Source organism: Chelonus insularis, unplaced genomic scaffold, assembly GCF_013357705.1.
Source record: "Chelonus insularis isolate UGA/USDA-ARS -01 unplaced genomic scaffold, ASM1335770v1 contig_310_pilon, whole genome shotgun sequence".
In the NCBI taxonomy this organism is placed as follows: Eukaryota; Metazoa; Arthropoda; class Insecta; order Hymenoptera; family Braconidae; genus Chelonus; species Chelonus insularis.
The window spans coordinates 503,342-529,116 of record NW_023276483.1 but is presented as its reverse complement, the minus strand read 5'-3'; the positions used below and the strand labels follow the sequence as shown (position 1 = coordinate 529,116).

The 25,775-nt window shown below is 26.9% G+C and overlaps 2 protein-coding genes across 6 annotated transcripts; one reads left to right on the top strand and one right to left on the bottom strand.

Moving 5' to 3' along the window:
- Window positions 1-3,453: 3,453 nt before the first annotated feature.
- Pdk1 (Phosphoinositide-dependent kinase 1) lies at window positions 3,454-25,646 on the bottom strand. 3 transcript variants are annotated; one of them, XM_035080643.1, is made up of 5 exons: window positions 25,493-25,646; window positions 19,716-19,754; window positions 5,580-5,840; window positions 4,156-5,499; window positions 3,454-4,058 (listed from the first exon to the last, which is right to left on the bottom strand). In XM_035080643.1, exons 1-5 carry the CDS (start codon window positions 25,514-25,516, stop codon window positions 3,948-3,950), a joined length of 1,779 nt encoding a protein of 592 aa, XP_034936534.1. In that variant the 5' UTR covers window positions 25,517-25,646; the 3' UTR covers window positions 3,454-3,947. The 3 variants fall into 3 exon arrangements, with proteins under 3 accessions (XP_034936534.1, XP_034936536.1, XP_034936535.1); XM_035080645.1 differs by having other exon boundaries at window positions 25,271-25,643; XM_035080644.1 differs by lacking the exons at window positions 19,716-19,754; window positions 25,493-25,646 and adding an exon at window positions 8,827-9,151.
- On the top strand, window positions 22,344-24,224 carry LOC118065394 (uncharacterized). 3 transcript variants are annotated; one of them, XM_035080648.1, is made up of 5 exons: window positions 22,344-22,624; window positions 22,701-22,899; window positions 23,293-23,385; window positions 23,639-23,829; window positions 23,904-24,037. In XM_035080648.1, coding segments are annotated over exons 1-5 (600 nt in total). In that variant the 5' UTR covers window positions 22,344-22,508; the 3' UTR covers window positions 23,905-24,037. The 3 variants fall into 3 exon arrangements, with proteins under 3 accessions (XP_034936539.1, XP_034936537.1, XP_034936538.1); XM_035080646.1 differs by lacking the exon at window positions 23,639-23,829 and having other exon boundaries at window positions 23,904-24,224; XM_035080647.1 differs by having other exon boundaries at window positions 23,639-24,032.
- Window positions 25,647-25,775: the final 129 nt, after the last annotated feature.

The following is a 25,775-nucleotide window of genomic DNA, read 5'->3' as shown; positions in this document are numbered from 1 at the left end:
AAATATGTAAAAAAAAAAAAAAAAATTTTTAATTGAGAGTAAGATTATTTTTGCGATAATGGTGCTTATTTCAGTTTTTTTCTTTGTTTGTTTGTTTTTTTTTTTCAATTTTCGGGTTTCCATTAATAATGCGTCACTACGGCTAATACCCAAAGATATTGTACTTATAAATCAGTGAAATATTTTATGCATATATTATTAATAAAATTCCGAATTTATTGATGAAATTTTATTACAAATTCTCGTTGGCAAATTTTTTCTTTTCAATAATATTAGATATCAATTTTTTTGATATAAAATATTAATAATAATAATAATGTTAATAATATTTTCAATTAAATAAATTAAAATTATCGATATGAAACAGGATAGTTTTTTTTTAAATTTAAAGAGGAATAAAAATACTGCCATTTTAAGTTAATAATATAATATGTTACATTTGAATTGATAAGTTATAAATTTTTTGCCTAAGGAAATATCATAGTCTATAATAGTCACATTCCAATAATAAATGTTCCTCGATTCCATTTCACGATATGCCCATTAAATTGAATCAATATAGTTGCATGCTTCTGTATAACTAATTTTTTTGTTTTTTTATGATAATGCATTTAAAGCTTTATTTTGCGAAAAAAACATTCAAAATTTTAGAAATGTATAGTTTGCAAAATTATTGTTGCATTTAAATCAGTTCTATTTATTATAAATTTTTACTTTTAAAATGTAATAAATATGCACCGAGAATTTTTAATAAACATTCATCGTTCGATTGATATGAAATTTTTTTCCATTGATTATGATGAATATATCGAAATTTAAAAAATGTTACGAGCGAGAAATTTATTAATTAATGCTCTGTTTTAGATAATTAATTAAGTGTGCCAAAATAGAAGAAAAAAAAATGAAAAAAAATTGCTGCCAGATATTGCTTTTTTCATATTAGCACCTGATATTGCCATGACAATAATACTTGTCTAATTGTTTTGCGTAAAGTATTGTAATATAATATAAAACATCAGAAAATAACTGAATGGTAACTGAATGGTCAGTGTAAAAAGTTCTATGAATATTATTTAAAACTTATTATTATTAATTTTATTATTATTTTATTTTCTACTCAACAGTGGTAAATATACAAGTACGACTGAGAAATAAAAAAAAAATAAATCAATTTTTTGCTTTATTTTAAATTATTAATTAGTATAATTTTTTTCGAATAAGATATTGATGAGTTAATAATTAAATTGGCAATGATTATTTCTATCATTGGGCTGTGCAAATTTGTAAGTGTATTATCAAAAATATATTTGACTATATTTTCATAACGCTTTTTAATAGCGTTACAAATAAATATTCATTTAACATATTTAAATAATTAATAAAATGATAAACAAAACAAACAATTTAATAACAATAACGATACATAAATACCAATAATTAAAACATTTTCGGTATATTAGCTACGATCCTATTTAATATATCATTTGTACGAATGAAAAATTTGGATACGCTAAATATGTATGTTGCTGCAAATATGTATAATCTCACGGACTAGATATGAAATTTAAAAAAAAATAAATCAATTTAATTTATCATTATAATTTCATATTAGAATACTGGTTTATAAAAGAGTGTTATTTATATTTATTTGTTGCAAATTTACTGTTTGCCTTTTACTTATTGAATAAATAAAGAATTATTATAACATAATTTTTTCATCGTTCTTGCAATAAATAAAGTGTTTAGATTTGAATTATTTTTCCAACCCCTCTCCCCCTTTTTTTTTTGTTTTATGAAAAACTGTTGTATGGTAATATTTATTATTATGAAATTTTAATCAGTTTTATTTATTTTTTAAACACTGAAACTTACCACAAAACCTATTTATTATTTCATGTAAAAAAATAATGAAGGATGTAAATAAATTTAAACACCATTTTTCCTGTATTATCTATTTAGATTTTAATGAATTATTCAGTACACACCATGTACATATGAATATATATATATATCTTAATTATATGTATATCTTAATTACATATGTATATATATATATATATATAAATAAATAATACTGTAAACATAGTTGACACGTTGAATAATGAAATTGCAATAAAATAATAACAAAAATTAAGAAAAATTTCGCCAAGCAAAAATTTTAATCATTATATTTTCAATAATATCAATTAATTTTATCATTAAATTCAAAAAATTATTTTCTTCGTTCAACCTATTATTATTAATACCAATTGTACAAATATAACAGTTCAATAGTTTTATCATTAAATTATAAATTTTACTAATCATTCTGTAATAATAATTCAATTCAAACTGTTTGTTATACTGTACACTTTAATTGGCTGTAGTATCGTATTTTATAAACAAAACTTTTCAATATAATACACACTTATATTTAGCGAAGCCTCACTCTTAACACATTTAAGTTAACCACCACAGTCAATTATAAAATAGTATTTAGACAATTTGCATTAACTATTATTTTTCATCTATTTTTCGATACTTGGTTTTCAGTACATTGTAAAGTAAAGCTTCTATAAATGAAATTATTCACACAGCATAATTTTGTACTTTACATTAGCCCGTCTTGGCCGTTCGTATCCTACTGAAAGCGGTCATTTCAACAAGACACTAGGCTATAGAGACAATTACAAAACCATATAGTAAGTTTTGTTATTTTTTCGAGCATTAGCAACTTACACTGATATGCTTCGTGAATTTTCAAATCTTAATACCCTGTTTACGTCTATTTTACTAAAAAAAATAACAGTAATTAATTACAAGCAAACATGATATTCATTTGTTATAATTCAAATATATCATCTTTAAAATGCATCATTTCAATTGTTTCATTTGATTATCCAATAAAGAGTTTATTTTAATAATTATCGCAACTAATATAATAACTTAATATTTATAATAAATAAACATGCACTTTCATTATACCTTATTCGTATTATAAATTATTTACATTACTTATATACATTATACAAGCTGAATTTACATGAAATTTATAATACAAGTTTACAAGATGCCAGTTCGATGTATTCGTTAATTCACGTTATGAAGTACATTTTAACTAATAATAATGTGACAGTATATACACGAAATCATAAAATTACTTGTTGAATTAACATTATACTAAATAACATTGACACCAACTAAACGATTCTACAGCGAAAACAATACTAATTGCATTGAAAAGACAAAATAACAGTATTGAATATCAAGTAATAAATAAATCACAAAATTATATTCTATTTTGAGAAACTATAGACAACTGATTCGACAAAATATATTTAAAATTAAACAATAATAATATAACTGATTAACGACAATGTTTTCAAAATTATCAGAATATAATTGAAAGTTCTATTTACAGTAAATGTAAATTGAATATTGTATAATTTTTATTTCAATTTGATCGAAAAAAAAAAAATTATGGATGAACGAAAATGAATATAAAAATAAGAAGAAAACATCGTCATTACATTATATATATAATATAGTTTAAAATTTTGAGATTATCAGTATGATTTTTTCATTGATCCACTTCATTACAGTGTAATTCGTAGAAAGCCAGATGGATGAAGTATGATTTTATGAATAATGATACAAATAAATAAATAAATAAATACTTTTTAAATATAGATAAAGGCTAAAGAAAGTACTAACCATTAGGCAACATTGTATTTAAAGCCATCTCATCTGATATTAAAGTTCATCTAATTAATTTTACTATTATTGAATATTTCAATTCGGATTAGAAAAATATTATGATTTAAATGACAAATTGTTTTGAAATTTTAAAAAAATCATAAATCAATGTATTGCAAACATGATTTTAAATTTTCAAATATTTTGAAAAAATTTCACTTTGTTTCGTATACATAAATTTCCATTGACTAAGAAAAAAACCAATTGTTTAATTATTTAATTTGTTCTTGTAACCCGTAAGAATTAACTCTCATTTCTTCAATCATTTTACACCACTCCAATGCAAATCCTTCAGGATCTTCAAGGTAATATGTTCTGTTGGGCTGTTGTAATACAAAACAAAAAAAAAATTATTATTTTTCTGAAAGTTATTTCAAAAACTACTGTTAGATTACATAATTGATATGACTGGATACATACCGTATGAACAAAGAAGATTTTGAAATTTTTCGGTTCCACTCTGAGTTCTGGACTCCACGGTATTTCTCCTTTTAGTACCATGTTAACTGAATCAACATAGTATAAGTGTGGTCCAGTGGTAAGTAAAAGCATTCGTTTTCTGGCAAAAAGACCTTTTCTTTTATTAACAAATCCTTGCTTAAGAATGAGATTATTTTCAACAAAGGGATGCCACGGACTAGAAATACGTTGTGCTTCTAGCCGATTTTTCATTTCATCGGGTGTTAAATTTTTTATAGACATATTCGATTGTTTAGGTTTTTCAACAGTAACTGATGATATTGCAGGTACTTTTTGCTCTTTATGTTCTTCCTCGCCGATTCCAAGACCAAGTAATCTTGTAAGCTGTTTATCATCAAGACCAGGTTCTAAATGATCTGGAACTCTATAATGAGAACGTAATTCTTCATGTTCAGATGTACCAGGTAAATACGGATAAATAGGTGGCGGTGTTTGTTCATCAAGAGTCTCAAAATCAACTCCCTCAAAGAAAGGATGTGCTCTTATGCTTGGATATCCAGCACCATGTTCATCTTGAGCACCTAATCTTTCCGTTGAATCTAATACTAACAATTGACTAACAAGAGATCTAGCTAATGGACAAAAACCATCAGGAATTTCATATTCAAGTTTGAGAATTTTTTGGAAAATGAGATATTCACTTCTCGAACGAAAAGGAGGTAATCCTGATACCATTTGATAAATAATACATCCTAATGCCCATAAGTCAGATGCTCTACTAGCTGTTTTATCAGTCAATATTTCTGGTGATACATATTGGGCAGTTCCAACAAACGAATTTCTTCGCGGACGTCTTTTTTCTGGTTCATCTTTATTTAACGAATTATCTTCACAAGGTTGTATCAATGATGTGTCAGAATCGGAGTCATCTTTAAGAATTTTAGCACTACCGAAATCAGTTATTAATATATGCATTTTATCATCAAGAAGAATATTTTCAGGTTTAAGATCACGATGAATGATACCAAGTCCATGTAAATACTCTAATCCTCGTAAAATTTCAGCTGAATAGAATTTTGTACATTCAATATCAAATGATCCAACTTTATTGATGTAAGGAAGTAATTCGCCATTTTTAGCATATGAAAGAACGAAATAGAGGCGTTCTAAATCTTGAAATGTACAAAATAATCGTACAAATGAATGTTTAGCACCTGCTAACATATTTAATACTTCTTTTTCTCTCTTAATATATTCAGTTTTCTTTTCTTTGATGATATAACGCTTTTCGCACACCTTTATTGCATGTTCTCGATTGGTATGGATGTCTTTTGCCAAATAAACCTGTCAAAAAATCATGACACGAAAAATTAGATTTACTATAAAGTAATTTTACTTGATAAATAAATAAACCAACTACTTACAATAGAAAAACTGCCTTCACCAATGACTTTTCCAAAGATATAATCCTTAGGAGTTCGCTTTTGGATCAAAATATTGGGATCGGGAGGATTGGTCGTTGATGGTCGTCTTGCTATAAGATTATCAGCTGGTGCCACCACACCGTTGGTCACATCATTTGTTGGTGGAGACATTTTAGACTGCATCGAACCTTCCACTGTTACCGTTGGTTGAGTCGACACTGTCGAGAGTGACGAGACAGTAAGCGTCTGGTTAGCCACACGCTGAAATAAAATTATCCACTTTGTTAAATATTTTTCTTTTTAACGAATATTTAATTTAATATTCAATGAAACATAAGAAAATTTGATATATAAAACACTCGCATTAAAATAGACACAGACGATAAGCAAATATTATAACAGTCTGTGTAGGTCTGGCCCCTACTTAAATCAATCTTATATGTTTCCGGTCTTTATGACAATTGTGAATTATTTGTTGTAATACAAGGACATTTAACCATTTACATCCTGATGTATTCTACTATAATCTACTTTTAAATACAATTAAAATACTTGTTTTTTTCATCATATATAGATATGTATTTGAATTAAAAATATGTTTAATATCGAAAAGTGATATTGTAAATGACAAGAAATGATAAATATGGAAAATTTTCAAGTTTACTACATGTCATAATCGACATAGGTCGTAGACCATGAATTGCCGGCGTGATCAAGCTGTTTCCGGTTTCATGACCGAGACTACTGTTGGCACATAAGTAAGAGTAGGCAAAGAAAATAAAACAAAGATAGTAAGTATATATAAGGCAGCCGCACCAGTATAGTAGTCTCGTCGTCTCGTGTGGTTCTATTCATGTTTACGTGTTGTCGGCCTAGCAACAGCTGTTTGGCATTGAGAAATAAAACCCAGCACTATCGTTGTCCACTACTCAACAATCATTCCATTTCTCAACTCCATATACATGATACGATAGTGATAGGATGTATATCATCATCTGTGTTGTCATCATCATCATAACAATAACACATTTTTCAGTATTTTTATCTGTTATTGTGTTGAAAACAAGCTGTCAATGCACTTAAATGTTGTTTTCAGACAATATATTATCATCATTCAATCTATGAATACGTTTTTTTCTTTTTTTCATTAATGGAATATTTCTTGTCAAATTATTACTACAAACTCAACGAACCCTATGGTGGCATCATATCAACCATGCGTATCAGGACATCGACCTTTCAAAGCGTTAACCCGGGAATAAGCCACCGGTCTGTTTGCCTTGTCTGCTCGCTTATTTATTTATTCGCTTATCCATTTTCTCCCTTTCTATTCAACTTAAAGTATGATCTTCGTAGGTAAAAAAATTCTCTATAACTTTAGATTCTTCCAAAAATTTCAATAAATCAAAAAAACTTTCTAATTTCTATTTACATAAAAAAAAATATATCATGTCATAATTTCAATTTATCTCACAGCAATACATACTTCACTTGAAAACAAATATTCACATATGCAGATAAACGTTGTAATAAATATTACAAAATAAAGAGAAGAAAAAAAAAACAAATTAAAAGTTGCAAGTATAAAATATTAATGATACATGTTGGTGTAAATATACATAAGTTGTCGTATAGTATGCGTGAAGAAAGTAAATGAACGTAAGTTTTATGAATGGCCGTTAGAAATTGTATAGTATAGCAATGTATAGTGTGTGTGTTTTGTTTGTTTGTTCGCCAGTGTATGTGTGTATAAAACAGTTTACATTATGTATCCATACTACAATTTTAGTTTGTATCATTTATTTCTCTTATTTGATTTTTCTCTTTTTTTTTAAATACTTTATTTAATATACGATATCAATATGTTACATATACTCTGACGCCTAGACATCTATTAATATAACTATGATATATACCATGTGGTATTTAATATATATATATATATATATACATCTTTTGTGCATATAACTATAACTATACACTGTAGAAGTTATAGAGTAATACTACACTGCAACGACAATTCTAATTTTAGCTACGGACATATTTTCCGTAAGCTTGTGTTTGTCAAGTAGACTCATGTATATATATATATAGTATACACAGGAAAATGTGTATATACAATATGGTTTAAGTTTTTCCCACATTAACACTATTTTTTCCTTATAATTATTTTACGTTTATCTTTATTACGCAATAAAAAATAATAATAGTATAATAATTATTTTAGTTTACATAGAATTGATATTGGTGAGTATTAATGCATCAGACAAATAAAAATGCAGGAGTACACATTTAACCGTGAATGAGATGTTTTGCATTCGCAGACGATGAAATTTGCAATGGCGTAGCACATCATACTATCAAATGCAAAAATAAATTGGAACGCGCGCTTTCTTTTCCCTCTCTATTCTTCACAAGGAGATACTGTTTTCATACATAACTTATATGTAAATGTACAATAAAATAATTAATGTTTTTTTTTCATAGAGAAAACAACAAGTATCATTACATACTGACGTGCAATTGATATTATTATTTACAATTTAACGAAATATAGTATCAACTATTTAAATACTAATTATTGAATTATTGATACTTTTTAATAATTTTATCTTCATAACAAATGTAAAATTATTTCCAAAGATTTTTTCATCACATTTATCATAGTTATGCTCACAGAATATCAACGTTACAAGTGTGACATATAAACGTTCAACCATTATTTGGTGTAACTAAATAATATAAAATATGTAAAACTTACTGTAAATACTACTATATCAAATAATTTGAAATGAAACGAAAGTGGGAGAAAAAAAAAGCAAGAGAAAGAATGTAAACAACTTTCTATAAGTGAGAGTTTTGTAATCATTGCGTATTTAAACATCAATAACAAACCAATTGTAACGAATATTGTACACAAGGATATTTTTTATAATAATAATAAAAATAATATTGTCTAATTTGGAGTAATAAACATTTTTATAAATGTATTATCAATCGCACATTTATGTACAACTTCTCACTATATTTGACCTGGTTTGAATTATCGTAAAATGATTGATTTTTCTTAGATAAGACTCTAAAGGTCACATAAATAGATATTCAGCAAAAAAAACAAAACAAAACAAAACAATGCGTAGTACACACTATTATTATTTGATATCATTGTTGTTCTTATTACGACATTATTTATTGAATTAATTTCTGTCTATCCCAATACCGTAAATAAATAATATTATGTATTTACCTTAAAAAGCTTTTTAAGTTGTCGATAGCCGCGATGTAATCGCGACATGTATTGCTTGTTGGAATCCAGCTTGAATTTTTAAATCCACCGTGGTAATGAGAAAACAGAAAAAGTCAAAACTTTGATAGAAACGCACAAAAATGCAGCAAAACTTTGATTTTAATGCAATATTTTTTATCAACTGGTTTAATGCAGTTAAATAACAATCAATAATTATCAAATGAAATGGAGTTTAATGCAAATATTGGACGGAACGAAAACTATTACACATCTGCTACGTTCAAACACTGTTCGCTCACTGAATTTCTGTAGTCGTCATCAGTCGTCGTTTCCCAAGTTCTTACCCGCGCTTTCTCCCCACCATACGGTTAGCTAGAATTCCACCCCAACCGTTAACCCCCACTCTTACCAATAAGTACAAGTTATATATACTGTAGGTGTATGTGTGTGTATACACACCTTATAGTATGTATACTCTAGTATAGTACTATACACATACAAATTTCCACTACTACTGCGGTATTTTTCTCAGACTCTACGCTGCATACTATTTACTATCACTATACTACATCATATATATGTATTTGTTAAAGCTAAACACAAACACACCAATACACAGATCTACAACATTTAAAGATTTTACTTATATTTAATGTTTTTAAAATTACACAGACAGCAGTTAATTATACATTTAAAACTTCAAAAATGACTAGTTTAAAAATATCAACTAGAAATGTGTCAATGAATGTAAGGATATTTTTGAAAAATAAAATCTACGAGACTCCTTTTATTTAGAATTGAGTTTTAAATAAACTATGTACACTGTAATTTACTTCTATACGTCATAAATGATGAAAAAAAGCAAAAGTATATATTTTAAGAAGTCAGCAAGTATATGGGTCAGATAACAATTCAAAGAAAAAAGAAATTACATATGATATGTATGTATTTAATTTCTATTATTACTAAAATTTTAAATCAACACGTGTACGTCTATGTGAATGCATATATGTGTTAAATAAGAGTAATAAAATGTGTTGTAAAAATAGTAGTAAGATAAAGTAATGCAGAGTATGTATGCTGTAGACTTGTATAGAGTGGAGACTATGGGCTGTACATAGTAATTGCAGTGGCGCTATGAAATTCTATTCCTGTACTCTTCAATTACGTAGACTACGACAGCCACATAGTAGTGGAGGTAAGCTCTATTATATACCACATGTGCATTCTTTTAGTTGTAGTATATTTGTTTGTTTACAGGCGCATTCTGGGAAACACACTTCTATTCGATACGAGTAACGGTTTCAAATACTGAGACTTATTGCATTTCCATTCTAGTGAACTCACACTACACATCCTGTCAATAATTCTTTTTTCGCCTTCTATTTAAAATTTTTAATACTCTTAAAAACATCTTCGATGGCGCCATGCTATCCATGACGTGTTTATTTATTTATCAACCATCAAACAGAAATGTATACAGATATATTTGTTGATAAATATTGTATTCATTAATCAACAATGATATTATCAAAAATGACTGTACATATTACAGTATATCAGATGAACTCATTTCTAAAATATTGAATTATTCAGTAAAAAAAATAAAACTAGTTTGAAATGTATTATGTTGAGAGTATTTTTATGAATCGATGTAATAATACTTGCCCACGAGACAACTTTTATTTTTCAGAGAAATCATCTTTGAAATTCTGAATGGCGTTTCCCTTGATACCTTGTTATTTGAAGGTAAATATAGTATAATAAAACCTCATTTTATTGTAACTTGTAACTTCATCGCCCTTTTTTATTTTTATTATTAACATTGCATAAATTTAACATAATACTTTTCTATATATTATATATAATATTTATTCATTGCACTAGGTATGTACATATACTTGACGAATAGAAAATTCAAAAATAAAAGGCATCGAATAGTTGATCTCTAAAGTCTTATGGATTTACATCGAACGTTGGCCTCGGATATAACTGTGTACTAGAGAATGCCACTACGGATCTTACAGACATTCCATCTATCTCAATGATGCACCAATTTGTTGAATGGTTAACTATTATTTATTTCAAATAATTTACTCAATTAACTCAATCAGACTCATCATTCAGTACTTTCTAAAAATTTTTAAAATATTTCTTTAGTCAGCATTAATGCATTAGACACATCAACTTCCTTTGGAATGTACTCTTTAAAGATGAATCAGTTGAATTTTATTTACTTCATCCTGCTTTTACATTAATATTAAAGGTTATTATGATTGATTACCAATTTTAAACCCTTATCATAAAATATGGCGTTATAAAAATTAATAAAAATATTCAATGCATGCAGTGTAAATGAATTCTAAGGAAAGTAATGGCTTTGGATCATTTGTAACGACCTTTTAAGGCCGTTACAACAAGTGCTATGTTGCAAACGTATACTTTCTAAACATATATAAAATTATTATTTATTCAATTCAACATTCTTATACGTTATAATATATTATTATTATTTAGTTTTTTTCCTTTTAGTATTCAAAATCTAAATATGTGAATGTAAATAAATATAACCTGTGATGATCTAGATCTATTTACATTTTAAGATGCACCAATTTCTTAGGATTGAAATATGTCAAACAAATTGAGTATAACTAGATGGAATTCAATGTTGGAAGTAAGGTTTAAATTTTGCAGTGTAGAAACTGAATAACGAAATAAGTAAGAATGAACAAGAAGGAGAATGCGGATCCTGAAGTCGAGCCTTATATGAAGTAGGCGACAGTGGCAACTAAAGAGCAGTTTGGACTGCTGTTTCCTCTCTCCTCTTTTTCCCGTCCCATAGAAGTATATCATACATATACGTGTATAAATGTGGTGTACGCATTGTATGTATGTATGTATATAAGTGTGTGTGTGTGTGGGCTGGACCAGGGTCTTGTGAGTCGACTGCCAAAGCGTGAGAGAGGAATGCGGGATGCATATACATACATGTACAACATGGATAACTTTGTTGCTGTTGGCAAGATATGCTCTGTATTACTTGAACAAATATTATTTTTATTATCACTTTATATTATAATAATATCACAAAATCTAGGAAAAATCCAATCACTGTACATTCACTCGTTATACAGGCAATAATCAATTCTTAGAAAATGATTACATTATTTTAGTGGAGAAAAAAAAAACGATATATTGATGAATTTAGGCAATACAAAGTTACAATGTAATGCCGAAAGAAGACATTAAATTATTTTAATGAGATGGTAATAAAAAAAAAACATTAATTTTATGATTTGAAAAATTTTTTCAAGTATAATTTTCGAGTGATAACGGGTCAATTTTTTTTAATTTATTTTTATTATTGTTTTAAATGTTTAGATTTTTTTAATCGAAGCTCTGTATGGGGAGTAATATTTGAAATATCCAAGGTCAGTTACTTGAGAAATGAAGAAATATGCACAAACCGAAGATATATATTGTATAATATGGTATATTATTTATTAATTAACACAAAAATGTTGAAGAATAAAACGTGTATTGTAAGTTTTTTAAAAAATTAATTATGTAAAAGGGAAAGAAAGACTGATGAGTAAAGAAAAGAGGATTTATTCCCATATAATAGGGCACCAAGAAGAGTGGAGGACATCGAACTGAAATGGCCTTTGGGAAGACATTCCAATATTCTACTCTCACTACCTAACTCCTTATTTTTCTTTTTCTATTCTTTTTTATCTATAATGCATAAGTTTGTTCTCCATTTTTCATTATTTTTTCCTCGTATGTATTTATTTTTCCTTTATTTATTATTATTATTTTTTATTTTTAGTAAAATAAAAATATTGTTCGCATAGATAAATAATAATCATGTTTAGGACAGTATTTATGAGTAATTATTTTCACATTATTTTTTTATCAAATTAACGTGAAAAGAGGTGGATGTAAATTATGACATTAAAAAGAAAAATAAATAAATAACATTTAATTTTTGTGATAAACGTCATATTCTGGGAAACAATCAATTACTCTGTTGTTATCGCATTACCTAAAAATCCAAATACAATAATATCTAGAGGTATTTTTGTATGTATATAGATATATATAAAAGCATTGTAAAAGTGAAATAAGAGATAAAATCAATGTTAAAATGACTCAAATACATATACATAATATATTTTTAATGAAGTAAATGAAGTAGCGAACAAAAACAAAAATGAAATGATATTTGTATCATTATCTGGGTTAAAAAGGATATGTACAATGAGATTAAAAATGAATTGTTAATGAAAAAGGTAAAAAACAGATTTGGTGTAGCCGATTTTCACTAGAATATATACCATGGTATAGTTAACGGATGTGCCGTTACGAGACCGCATTCTCCAGAACTACGCATGCGCAACACGACACATTCCAACGTTTATTACATATGTTGCATACTTTACGATTTTTCATGTTAAATATTATAAATAAAAAATAAAATTATATAAATCCTGTTATAATTCTAAATTATTGTAGATTTAAAATTATTTTTTTAGGATTAAATCGTGATAAACTTTATATCAATAAGGTATTTTTTAAAGAGAAAAATATTAATGAATCATACTTTGTATATATATTTAAAATTTAAAGAGAAATATTATTTTACAAGTAATACAAATACAAAGGAATTACTTTTATCCAATGTTTCCCTGTAATTCCAGTGAAGCTTAAGATATCCAAGAATCGTTAAAAAATATTCTATTTCGCAGAAATTTTTATTTACGCTTTAATAAAAATTAAATGTTTCTCTTCATAAAAAGGTGTTTATGTTTCTGCTCTAAAAAATCAAATTTAATTACTTTGCCATTCATAATAAAAAATGATTATGTAGAATATCTATAGAAGTTATTATGACATAAACTCGTTCTCATTTATATTTGTAATGCATATCAGAATTATTATATACTGTCCATTTTAGCTTTTGATAAACTAAAAATAGATATACAACTCGTGCATTACCTCTCTCCGTAGTCTTTCTACGATCAATATTGCATATCCTGTTTCCTTGAAATTGCACTTAGAGTTATTGATAGCAGTTATTAATATTCATCGTATTTTATTCGTTTTCTTACTTGTCGATTATTTATCTGTGTCATACTCATCATTAACTATTAATTGATAAATATTATTTGTCTTAAATATTTTGATATGAAAAGAAAAAAATTTTTATGTACAGAAAATAATAAATTATTAATCATTTATAGGATAATAAATAAATGAAAATTTGAACAGCATTTGATAAAGTTTAATTTGAAAATCAAATTAAATTGTACTCTCATGTTGGCATATTTGATTACGGTGATTTACTGGTATACTTGTGGATCGATTACTCAATTAATGAAATAAATGATAAACTATTGATAGATAATCAATAGAAATATTAAATTGTATACTGATTATATAACCCTGTATGTCAAGTGGGAGAAAGTATCTTCAACTTCATGTAACACCTATTATATCACTTGTCTCATATACTATATTTTTTATCATATACTGCATGTTTACAAACAAATCTACGTCCGTGTCGTCTTTTTCAAGGTACTTCATATGTATGTACTATTTCAACATTAACTAAGTAGTACAAAATGACTTTAATATCATGTGGTTTAAAATACACGAGATTGATGTTACGAAAGAAATTCCAAGATAAAACTATTCATTGAAATAACATAAATAATATTTTCGGAAAAATACAAATGAATGATTAATTAAAAATTAAAAACGTTTTTATATTTTAGATAGTGTCGAAACGATTACGGTAAATTGTTGCGTCGTTATATTATGCTATATCTACACAGGGAAGCCCGATTTATCTGGCCTACTTCCATCTTTTCACTTACATACTTGATTTTGCCTCAGATAGCACAAATTGCATATATTCCCTACATATACTATGATACAATAGGACATTATATTTGTGGCCTTGCACACACACACACACAATCATTTAAATAGTAAATGTAAGTAAATGTACATTAAAACCACGTAACATTTTTTTTTATTGATTGAAATATTTCGCTTTATTGAGAAACAAATCTCCTTTTATTGTATAAGAAGTGAAATGAATAAAACAATGGTTACGAGGTTTCTAATATTTATATCTTTTATCGATATGAGTGAATATATATATATTAAAAACACATTATGTATAAATATGAAAGACAAAAATAAACTACATAAAAACATTGTTTCGTAATGTGGCGTAATGTAGTTTCCAAGACCAAATAAATAAAAAGTTTCTAATCAGTCAAAGTTGTTTTTATGTTTGATTACAAATTTTTTATCATTGGAAATAAATATTCGAAATTCATAATTTTTATTTAAAATTATTGTTTCTTTTTAGTGTTAAGTCATTATTTGAAAATATCAGTACTCTCTAATGGTCTAAATATGACCCGGAAAGCCCACATGATTAACTTCCAAGTGGAAACGATGAAACGATTTTTTTTGTTTTCAAAATCAATTAATATTATAATCATAATTATTATAATTGTATTATAATTGCATTGAATGAAATTAGTATATGAAAATTCGGGATTCGCAAATCGGATGCATTACAATAACTTTCCACTGGGAGGCTAATAATTCTTATAAGAATAATATTAAATTTAATTCACATTTGTGCTGAATATTATAAATAATATTGAAAATAATTCAGTTAGTGTTAGTTATCATTTGATACATCAAACACATCAATTCAACTATCTGTTTGATATTTATTATCAATTTAACACTTTGTACCAGTATGTATGTATGTTTAATATCATCAAACATATCAACGTATTCTAATACCATCAAACACTACAACACCTCATCAGGTGAATTTTTACGTACATTTATATTTACCCTACGACGTTTATTCCGCGAAACCATAATATTTCATGATAAAACATAACATTTATTTATACTCATTGAAAATAAGTACCTTAAACAAACATTATTTTTATCAGTATTTTTTGTTTACTTATCGCCGTTGAAAAATTCACAACTGCATGACAATATAAGTGTGCAAATAAAATTGTTAATTAATCTATCGAATTTATGAACTTTGTAACTGTTTACGATTTAACTTGCTTGAATTTTTATGTATATTGACGTCAATAAAATTTTCATTGACGTATTCAATGTCAATAACGATATATTTGGAGTAAAATAAAATGTGCTGAAACATTCATTTAATTCATTATAATTTTTTGTATTATTTTTTGTAAATTAAAAAAAAAGTCATAAAATAACTGATGTTCACTTGAAGTAGATTACAGGTAAATCTATTTATGAAACTAAACTTTCACTCTTTCATACATACTATAATGCTTGATAGTATTCATGGTATATTAAAACCTACATGATAAAATATATGTCATTGATCATTTCAAAATATAGCACGTAAAACAATTTTCATACTTAATAATCTTTATATCTTCGTTTATATAAATAGTTAGCGTCGATTCAAGTTCAAAAAAATATTAGAATAAATAATAGTTTAAGTGTGACGTTGCATAAATAAGTTTGATGTCGAATGTTTACTTCTTAAGAGCACATTAAGAAATTCCTTCGGCTTAAGACAGTTTGCAATTATGTACTTAAAATCACCATCTGCTTGTCAAAGATTTCTTTTTTGACGTTTTTGTTGTTGTTGGACGATAGCTACCCAAGATATATCTTACTTTTATCCTTAACAATCATTCCTTATAATCCTTTGTAGCATTCTTGAAATATTTTCCATGCTTGAATGTCTGTGGACTACTTTAGAAGATTAATGATCTTAACTGTTCATTAAAGCCGTCTATTTATTAATTTATCAATGTATTGGTATTTTTAGATTTATTTTTCGGTTACTATTTAATAAGCAAGACAGATAAAAGCTATAGCTGTGGTCGATCATGGATTTTGGAATACATAGTATTCTTTGTTTTCTTTCTAAGAAAAAGGAAGAAAACGAAACTCAGACACATAATAAGAACGTTCGTTAATCGAACTACAACCTCTGTCATAAAGTTGAACGAGAAGATTGTCCTTAGTTCACTCATCTATACGGTATATTTCCATTCATGCAAATTGCCATTAGCTCGTGAGAAACTCTCCTGGGCGTCAACTACCTGCTCCGTTTGTCGGCTGTTTTTTCACTTCCAATTCTTAACAACCTAGCACAGTTGTGTTAAATATATATATATATTATATACTTTCCCGTTAAAAAAACCACAGTATCGTACCTACCTATTTATATATTTATTCATCTAATTGTTGTTTAGAAAAATAAAATGCCTGTAAACAAATGTTTCAGTAAAATAAATAACAGAATAGTATTTTCATCATAAGATTTTAGACCAAGGCTAGATAATTTTGTTTGAGAGGCAAATGAGAAAGTTTCTGGGTCCCTGACTAAGTAATTCTCTTGTCTGCTCCGAAAAAGTCCAAGTTACCACAGCCCTGTTGTAGACCATACAAAAATTGTAAAACTTTCCTCGTTCGAAAAATATTTTAATTTATACAATGAACAACATCCTTTTCCTGGAAGGATACCTCCTACCTAGCGGCAGACTTAATGGTTAAATAAAAATAGAAGGAAAATTGTTTAGAGCTATTTATATACTGACAAATTTTTGTCGAAAGATAATAATTTAAAATATTCCAAACTTTGTGAAGAAAAATATTATATAAAATAAATAATTGTCTCGGTTTTATAATTATATTTTATCAACGATCTATACTAACTTATTCAAAGTGTAACAAATAAACAACAAAAAAACAATGTATATAATGAAAAACAGAATTTTATCAAACATTTCTTTACATAATATTTTAATTTAAACAAGTCAATTTTTTGTTTTTATTTTCCTTTTAGCACTATTAAAATATTCCACATTATAAAAGAAATATTATTAGAATTTATCTGTGTTCATACAATTAAGTGTTATTTTTGTTAAAAAAAATTATAAGATTAAAAGTTTTTATTTAGGCAGCTTTAGTTTGTAATGTTCACCTGTCTACCACGTGCCATAAATATAATTCAATCATAACAAGAGTCTGAAAAAACATGAAATTATTGAAAAAAATTCATTCGTGCTGACGATATTTGTAAATGTAATTTTTAAATCAAGATAAAATAATGCATTATTGGGTTTTTTTTAATGTATGAAATTAAAGAAAACATAAAAAATCAACTTGAATGCAGCAAGAGATTTTTTTTTTTATTTTTACAGGTATCGCTGAGCACGCGAGAAGTTTAATAAGCTGCAAACAGACCGTACCGACGTTCTAAACCTACCACCTGCCGACAGATGTTGACTTTGCCGTATTTTATATTGTCATTTTTATTTTATTTATTTATAAATTAGCATTACTAAATTTTATTTTAACTTGCTTTAGTAGACTGCAATTATTAACAAAATAACTCTAATAAATTTTAATAATTACTTTTTCAAATTAGACATTTAATTATCTTCTATCAAGCATTGTAGATTTTTAAGAGCTTTTCTAAATTAAAAAAAAATTAAATTAAGGATAATATGAAATAAATTTGAAAATTTGTTAGCCAGCTCAATCATTTTTGTGCCACAAAATTTTCGAAATGATTTTTTTAACTGCACATTATATAGCAGTAAAAACACCAACAGCACACGATTACCAGGTATTGTAGCAGGTGTTTGAAATTTTCTTCGCTAAGCAGATGTTACTAAAATCTTGCATCTTTTTATCATTTTATTCTTCCTAATGATTTTTTGCACTCTTACATTATAAAAATCAATATCTCTTATCTTATTTAAATAAAATACATGTATAAAACTCAAATTAAGGCGGATTTTATTGATACGAAACAAAAAACTTCAATTCTTATCATTTTATTTGTTGACGCCATTTTTAGCGTCATTATTTGGGCCAGCTGGCACAACTCGAGCGATAGTAGGCGTAGCGCCGTACTGTCGCCAACAAAACAAGTATGATATTACGAGATCATACTTAAAGCTGATAAAGACATATTAATAATATTGATCTTTTTAACAAATCAACTTATTTAAAATAGATTACTACTCACATTAAATTACTAAGTACATAGAAATATATACTTAAAAAAATTTGAAAAAAATTGAGAAAAAAAAAATCATCAAGAGAAAGTGCAACGGATGCACCGGAAATCATTTGTGAAGAAAATAAATTACAGAATGATAAAAACACAGCTGTGTATGTAGGTAGATACTAGTATTTCAACTCTGTAACTGTACAAATATGGTTTGCAGGATGTATGCACCTACACATTATTCCTTTATGTATAAAAGTATAAAAATGTGGTGTATATAGTTATTTCCTCTCACGGTCTTGTGGACTCGTGAGTTTATGAATGACGATCACCGTGTGGGTATCAATGAAAGATGTGTGTAATGTGGTACAACTATAAACACCTACTACCATTCTTTTAACTCAATGCATTTTCACTATTTTCTATTTTCTACTATCATTCAACTATTTCCATTAATAATCATCCATTAAGGACTTTTTTTTCAACTTATTTATCATCTAAATCAATTATTTAGCACTATAATAACTTTTTTATAGTCAAATATGTCCTAATTTACTTTGACTTATTACGTATATAGACTAATTGTCTAATAATTTTGTTAGTTTACATAATACCCATCATTATTTGGTTATATACACGATTCCATAAAATTTGTATATCGTGTATTTAACCGGTAAAAAATAAAGTTTTGATGGTTAATCATTAGTATACTTTTGTATTAAAACTTTTGCTTTTAAAATATAAAACATATACGTGCAACACATAAATATTTCTATAGAAGCAATTATTTTTGGCGACTTGAACTACTGAATAAATAAAAAAATTTCCTTACCTTAATTAACGATGAATCCGATGAATTACAGTGAACAACCTACAACAAAAAAAATTTCATTAATTCAAAACTTATAGGTACTAATTTACCGTTATAAAGCACAATAATAAAATGAGACTATTTCTTGAATTAGATATACATTATTCTACCTTTTAGAATTTTATTCCTAAAAGTTGAAAACTTATTTATAAAAAATCTAAATTTAAGCAATGATAATTTTATGTATTTTACGATTAATTATTAGTCACATTATGTTTACTGTTCAGATAATATTTGTCAAAACTCAAAATCATGTGTCTCAGCCAGAAAAACATATGGACTGATTTCCACATTAATCTTAGCCTATATTCCATTAATGAAATAGAAAGAGAAAAGCAACACACGAGCAGGGTAAATCCTAACAGATCAATAGTTTCTGTCTGGCCTCACCCCCTTGCGCTCAACTTCAGTGCCCCCATTCGCCATTGCTACTACAATTTATATTGACTTGAGATTCAACTTTGAATTTCATTATTTTTTATAATATTTTTATTTTTCTATTTCACAATATTTAATCAAGACGTCACTATCAAACAATTTTTTTAAATTCATTATTTATATAACAATGGGTTTTTTTCATTGCGTAAGAAGAAGAGTCATTCCATACCTGTGTAACGTGTACGCAGTTGACCTAATTTTATTTTTATTATCTTATAGAGATACTCTGAAAACATTATTTATCGATCTATTTTAACAATAATAAATTTCTCTCTCTCTCGCTCAATGCATACATTACAATTATATTCAATTAAATTAAAAAGTCATACCGTTATAATTATTCTAACAATTCGATGAAAATATCATTTTTAAATTCAATAAAATTAGTGTTCCAGTGATTTCGTATTAACCGCGAAATAAGTCATCATATTGGATAATATAAAATCAAATTTTATTGACATTAAAAACCAATTTATTGACACGTGTGTATTATGTTATTCGTTAATTCTACTGATTATAGATTTAATAAGATGGTGAGTTTTTTTTGTTAACTTTTTGGAATTTCATATGTCGTTAATTTATGCTAATTGATTTACGTTGTTTCTTTCATTAAAATTCTCTTATGTTGAATGAGTTTTGACTGAATTATTAATGATAATCGTCATGATACAATCGGACTTTACACTTCATTTATACTAGAGATAAATTTAGTAATAACACAAATCATAGTAATTATTTGAAAAAGTGTCATACATTATTTGATGCTTAAATTACTTTTCATACATTAATTTATTGTTTCAATATTTATTGATAACAATCTCTGAATTATGGAATGTTTATAAGGAAAATCCGTACTTCAAATAAAATTCTTATGTGCTTCTTCCCCACAATGTGTGTAATATGTACAAGTGTGCTCAATCGTGTGGATATGAATTACGTTGACGTCACTTATTTACAGTGTAAATCGTATACCGAGAAAAACTTATCGTAAATGTAGATCCAGTCATAATTGAGGTTGTGAGAATTATATGATATGTCTAGTTTTGCGCCAGACATCTATCATAAGTTTGATAAACATATTAATATGATTACATGATGTGACTGTCGTCACAATCACATATAATTGGTGTTTTTACCGTCATAAAAAATAAAATTTAATTGACAAATTTATGGTTAATTACCAAACAGAAAAACAAATTGGTCAAAACCACTAAGAATTTTTTATCTTTATCTATTTTTTTTTAATGTCAAATTAATAAATAAAGAATTTTTTTTAATAATTATCATTTTTGTTACTGTAGTAAATAATGAAAATATAATATTTCAGTAAAATAACCTAGTACAACCAGTCTGTGGTAGAATAGAGAATAGCAACAAATCCCTACTCGTACTCGCTGAGGGGGTGGCGTAGTACTTGACAAGCAAAAGAACAGAGTTTATCGACCACTGACGTCATCCACCCCTACTATACTCTGCAACGTCACGTTTTACGTTTTACTGCATTTTACTACGTATATTTGAGGGAGAGGGAGAGCAGGCAAGCAACCTACATAAATCAGGAACGATCTCATTTTTGTTTTTTTTTCATTACCTTCGATGGTGTAATTTTTTTTTCCAACGTTCATCAAATTTTCTTCTATCTTTTACCTGATCTTTATACATCAAGTCGAAATCTACTAAAATCTCTGCAAACAAGTTTAAACCATCATGTCCCTTTAACATTATTAATTAATGTTAAAGGGACATGACAGTTAACTGATTTAGTTGTGTACATATGATTATTATGAAAGTGAGTGTATAAGAGCTTTCTCTTGATTTAAAATCAGAATGAATTACTTGAGTTATATACACTTTCATATGATTATAATTATATCTAAAGTCAAAAGAAGTTTTAATAGACACTTCATTTATGAATGACATATTTTTGAAGATAATTTATTTTCAAAAACCTCATAAATAAAGTAGTTGTAAGTATCATAAAAAAGATAACAATAATAATCAATTTATTTAATGTACATTATTGCTAAATATTGCCGGATGTTAAAATCAAGATTATGCTCCATTTTCTCTTTGAGACCTATTATATATTTAATAATTAAAACTATTTTTATACGATCATAATGACTATTTGACATTTATATTTAATTAAAATCCAAACATTTATCAGAATGAAACAATGTGACAATATAAGCAGTCACGGTTATGATTTTTTTTACATGCAATGTTGGTGGTATATAATGATTTCGAAGCAACCATTTTGCGACACTTGGATATTATACGCAATATTAGTAACAACGGAATAAGTTTCATAAAGTTATGAAATTAAAATTGTTTTGGATTAATATTTTTTTTAGTTTTATTTCATATATTGTACGCATTGAAGCTCTAGTTTCTGATAGTTTAACTAAGATCCTTCGAGGAAATTATAACAAGTAATATAAATAAATAAAACAAATACAATTTTCCTCATTCAATCAAGTTATTATTTTTGTCTGTTTAATATTCTAGCATAAGAATACCTCTGCTTTTGAATCAATTATGCAACGAATCACAAGGAGATGATGGTGTATTACGAGACGCGTGTTATGGGTGTTTTTTTCGAGCAACCAACAGACCACCAGGTTATCCATTGCTTTTGGCTATGTCTAATTGTGGAGATCTTTATCTGGATAATACTAATTATGGTTCGTGTCAAGCATATTTAAGAGTAAGTTTAATATAATATTTACAATAATAATATATTGCCATGAAAAAAAAAATTTCACTGAAAAAATTTATTCAGACATCATCAGAGTACCCAGGACAAACATATTCAATTAAATATTTGAATATTTCATATCTATAATGAATTAAAGAGAAAATGGGACAAAATAAACCCTTCAAAATTTTATTGATTTATAGGGAAATTTATTGCCATATTTTCTTATATTTAATCAAAAAAAACGTGAGCCATCTCACCCTAAATTGTCCCAAGTTTATTGATTGAATTAAATATTATTTTCTATAAAATTTTGAGAAAATATTTCATCAATTAATTATTTTTCTTCTAATAGTATATTACAACACAATATTGATAATGATACTATTTATTGTGTTAAAGAATGCATCAAGAAATATCGACATTCGATCAAGCCCATCAATAATTTATTGTACATTTTTGGAATGTATTCGTCAAGTCAACAAGGATTCCCTGGTAACGTAAACATATATATTTGTTAATTAGTTGTATATTTTCATTCGTCACTCTTACATGTTTACATATAAATGTATATATAAACAATATTTTTGCTCAGATTTCTTTATTAGCACTAGTTTCACATATTTAGCATATATTTCACCATACATTATCACATGGAAGTTTCTAATTTTAATTTTCCCTCGACTATTTTACACCATAAAAATGCCATTCAGCTTAATTCACAAAAACTGTAAATAAATGTATGCAGGAAGCTCGAGCATTTTCGAATCGAAGATCTAGATCAAGTAAATCTACCTTAATATCAAAATTCAACCCTTTAGCAACTTTTTGGCCACAATATGTTGTAGCTCAACGCGCTATTTGTATTATAAATGCCAACCGTAGAACTATTCTTCCATTTACTATTAGACCTGATGCAGAACCTATCTCTCCTCGGTGGTAAATAATGATGTATATATAGATAACCAATATGATCATTTTCAATATCATAACATTTGAATAATTGATTATAGATTCGTACGTGTGTGGGTGAAGCTCTTGACATGATATCCAATTTTACAGTGAATGACATCCAACTTGCTCAACTTTTTGTTAATACAACAGCTTGTATTCTAGCTAAGACACGTTGTGGAATAATGAATCCAATTACCGGAGTCTATCAAGATGGTATTGATGCATCAACTAAACTTTCAATACCTAGTATGAATGCCATTCTAGTTAATTCCAACTACGACATAAACATTATTCAATTGCCATTTGGTACTGGAGTTATTGATGAATGTGCCAAGTACAGAAATGTTGAGCAAGCTACTTGGCCAAGTGTTCAATGTTAAAATACTTGTATTTTTTTTTTAATGTTACCACAATTTGATAAAATAAAATTTTTATTTTAGATTATTAATAATTGAAAATTTTTTACATGTAGTAGTAAGATAAAAGTCATCAAGTATTCTGTAGATATTGATATTTTCCCCTGATGTTTCCAGTGCGTCATTTAGACACTCCATGAAAACAATTGATAATATAAACAGATTGAACGATAAACAGCCAGCTTTCTATCGAAGAGCTAAAAAATAATTATATCTCTCTAATTTTAAATTTGATCATCTTCGTGGAAATGTCCATCCATTAAACTGTTTACTCGATAGATGATATAAACAATATTAAAATAAGCTAAAGAATGACAAATATCATGATAGTTTCTACGGAAGAAATGTTACTTCTTTATTAAGCACACATTCCACCAACGTCATCAAACTAAAAATAACTCAAATCATCATATCATGGCGGTGAAATCATCAGTTTATATAGATGACATCGTATTGAATAAAGTTGAAAGATAGAAGAAAGATGATCATCACGTAATACATAGTATGTATTAAACAGATGATCATTTATATCATTTACCAGCTAAACTTACTAAAACATCTGCTAATATAATATTTGAAATTTAATATACATTAACAATCAAAAATAATTTTCTTACTTTTGTTGATTGACATAGCATACAATAAACAACCGTATAAATTTCAATGACATAATAATAATTATTTAGTAGACGAAAATATTGAAAAATCCAAAAATATAAATGTGTAATGTTTAATTATATGAATTTGACCTAAATTGAAAATCATAGAATTTATTGAGCTATGTGCAAAAACAAAAAAGAGTTGAACATTTATATGTATGTATCTTGATAAGCTGAAATAATCATCATTAGATGGAGACATTTTAGATACATTGATACTGTTTAGTAGAGCAGATGATGAAGTATGTACGTCAACGAATGACGTCATTTGCAGAGGTCAATGAACTACGTATCCTGCACATTTGTACATTACGTAATCGTCCTCGCCGATAGCTATATACATATACTTACTATATCACGTTTACTGCATTTTTCTTCTTTTAAATAAATTCGTTAGAAATAAACATTATCATTCGGACACAATTGATCACAAAATTATTTAGTCAATTGTCCAAGAAAATACATTATTGTAAAATAATATGCAGAAGAAATTAAGTTTATTTATGCAACACCCAAAACCAGCTTGTGCATTTGTATTGTAAAGAAAAACAATAACTGAATGTCATCACTCACGATTGATCTCGATTTATCAGTCATCTTCTTCTCTCATCTTTATTTATTTATTGACAGCCAAACTTTTATTTTTCACTTTTTGTAACTTAATTTACTCGTTTAATACTTTACTGTATTCGAAGGAAATTGTCCACCATGATAAAAATTGTATACAGTTCGTACCCATTAAATATATGATATACAGAGCAGAGAAAAGACTGAGAGTAGCCATGTCGTTTACAATGTCATGCCCCCGTTTCTAATATTTCATTTCCAGCAAACTAATAAGATGAAAAGAGTCGGT

What these genes read in the sequence shown, in the direction of transcription:
- LOC118065394 (XM_035080646.1), top strand. Translation starts at nt 22,509, where the DNA reads ATGAAATTAAAATTGTTTTGGATTAATATTTTTTTTAGTTTTATTTCA. An exon ending in CTTCGAGGAAATTATAACAA is followed by an intron (nt 22,625 to 22,700) that starts GTAATATAAATA and finishes TTAATATTCTAG; the next exon opens with CATAAGAATACCTCTGCTTT. An exon ending in AAGTCAACAAGGATTCCCTG is followed by an intron (nt 23,386 to 23,903) that starts GTAACGTAAACA and finishes AATTGATTATAG; the next exon opens with ATTCGTACGTGTGTGGGTGA.
- Pdk1 (XM_035080643.1), bottom strand. Translation starts at nt 25,516, where the DNA reads ATGACTGATAAATCGAGATCAATC. An exon ending in GTGAAGGCAGTTTTTCTATT is followed by an intron (nt 5,500 to 5,579) that starts GTAAGTAGTTGG and finishes ATTTTTTGACAG; the next exon opens with GTTTATTTGGCAAAAGACAT. An exon ending in AAATCTTCTTTGTTCATACG is followed by an intron (nt 4,059 to 4,155) that starts GTATGTATCCAG and finishes GTATTACAACAG; the next exon opens with CCCAACAGAACATATTACCT.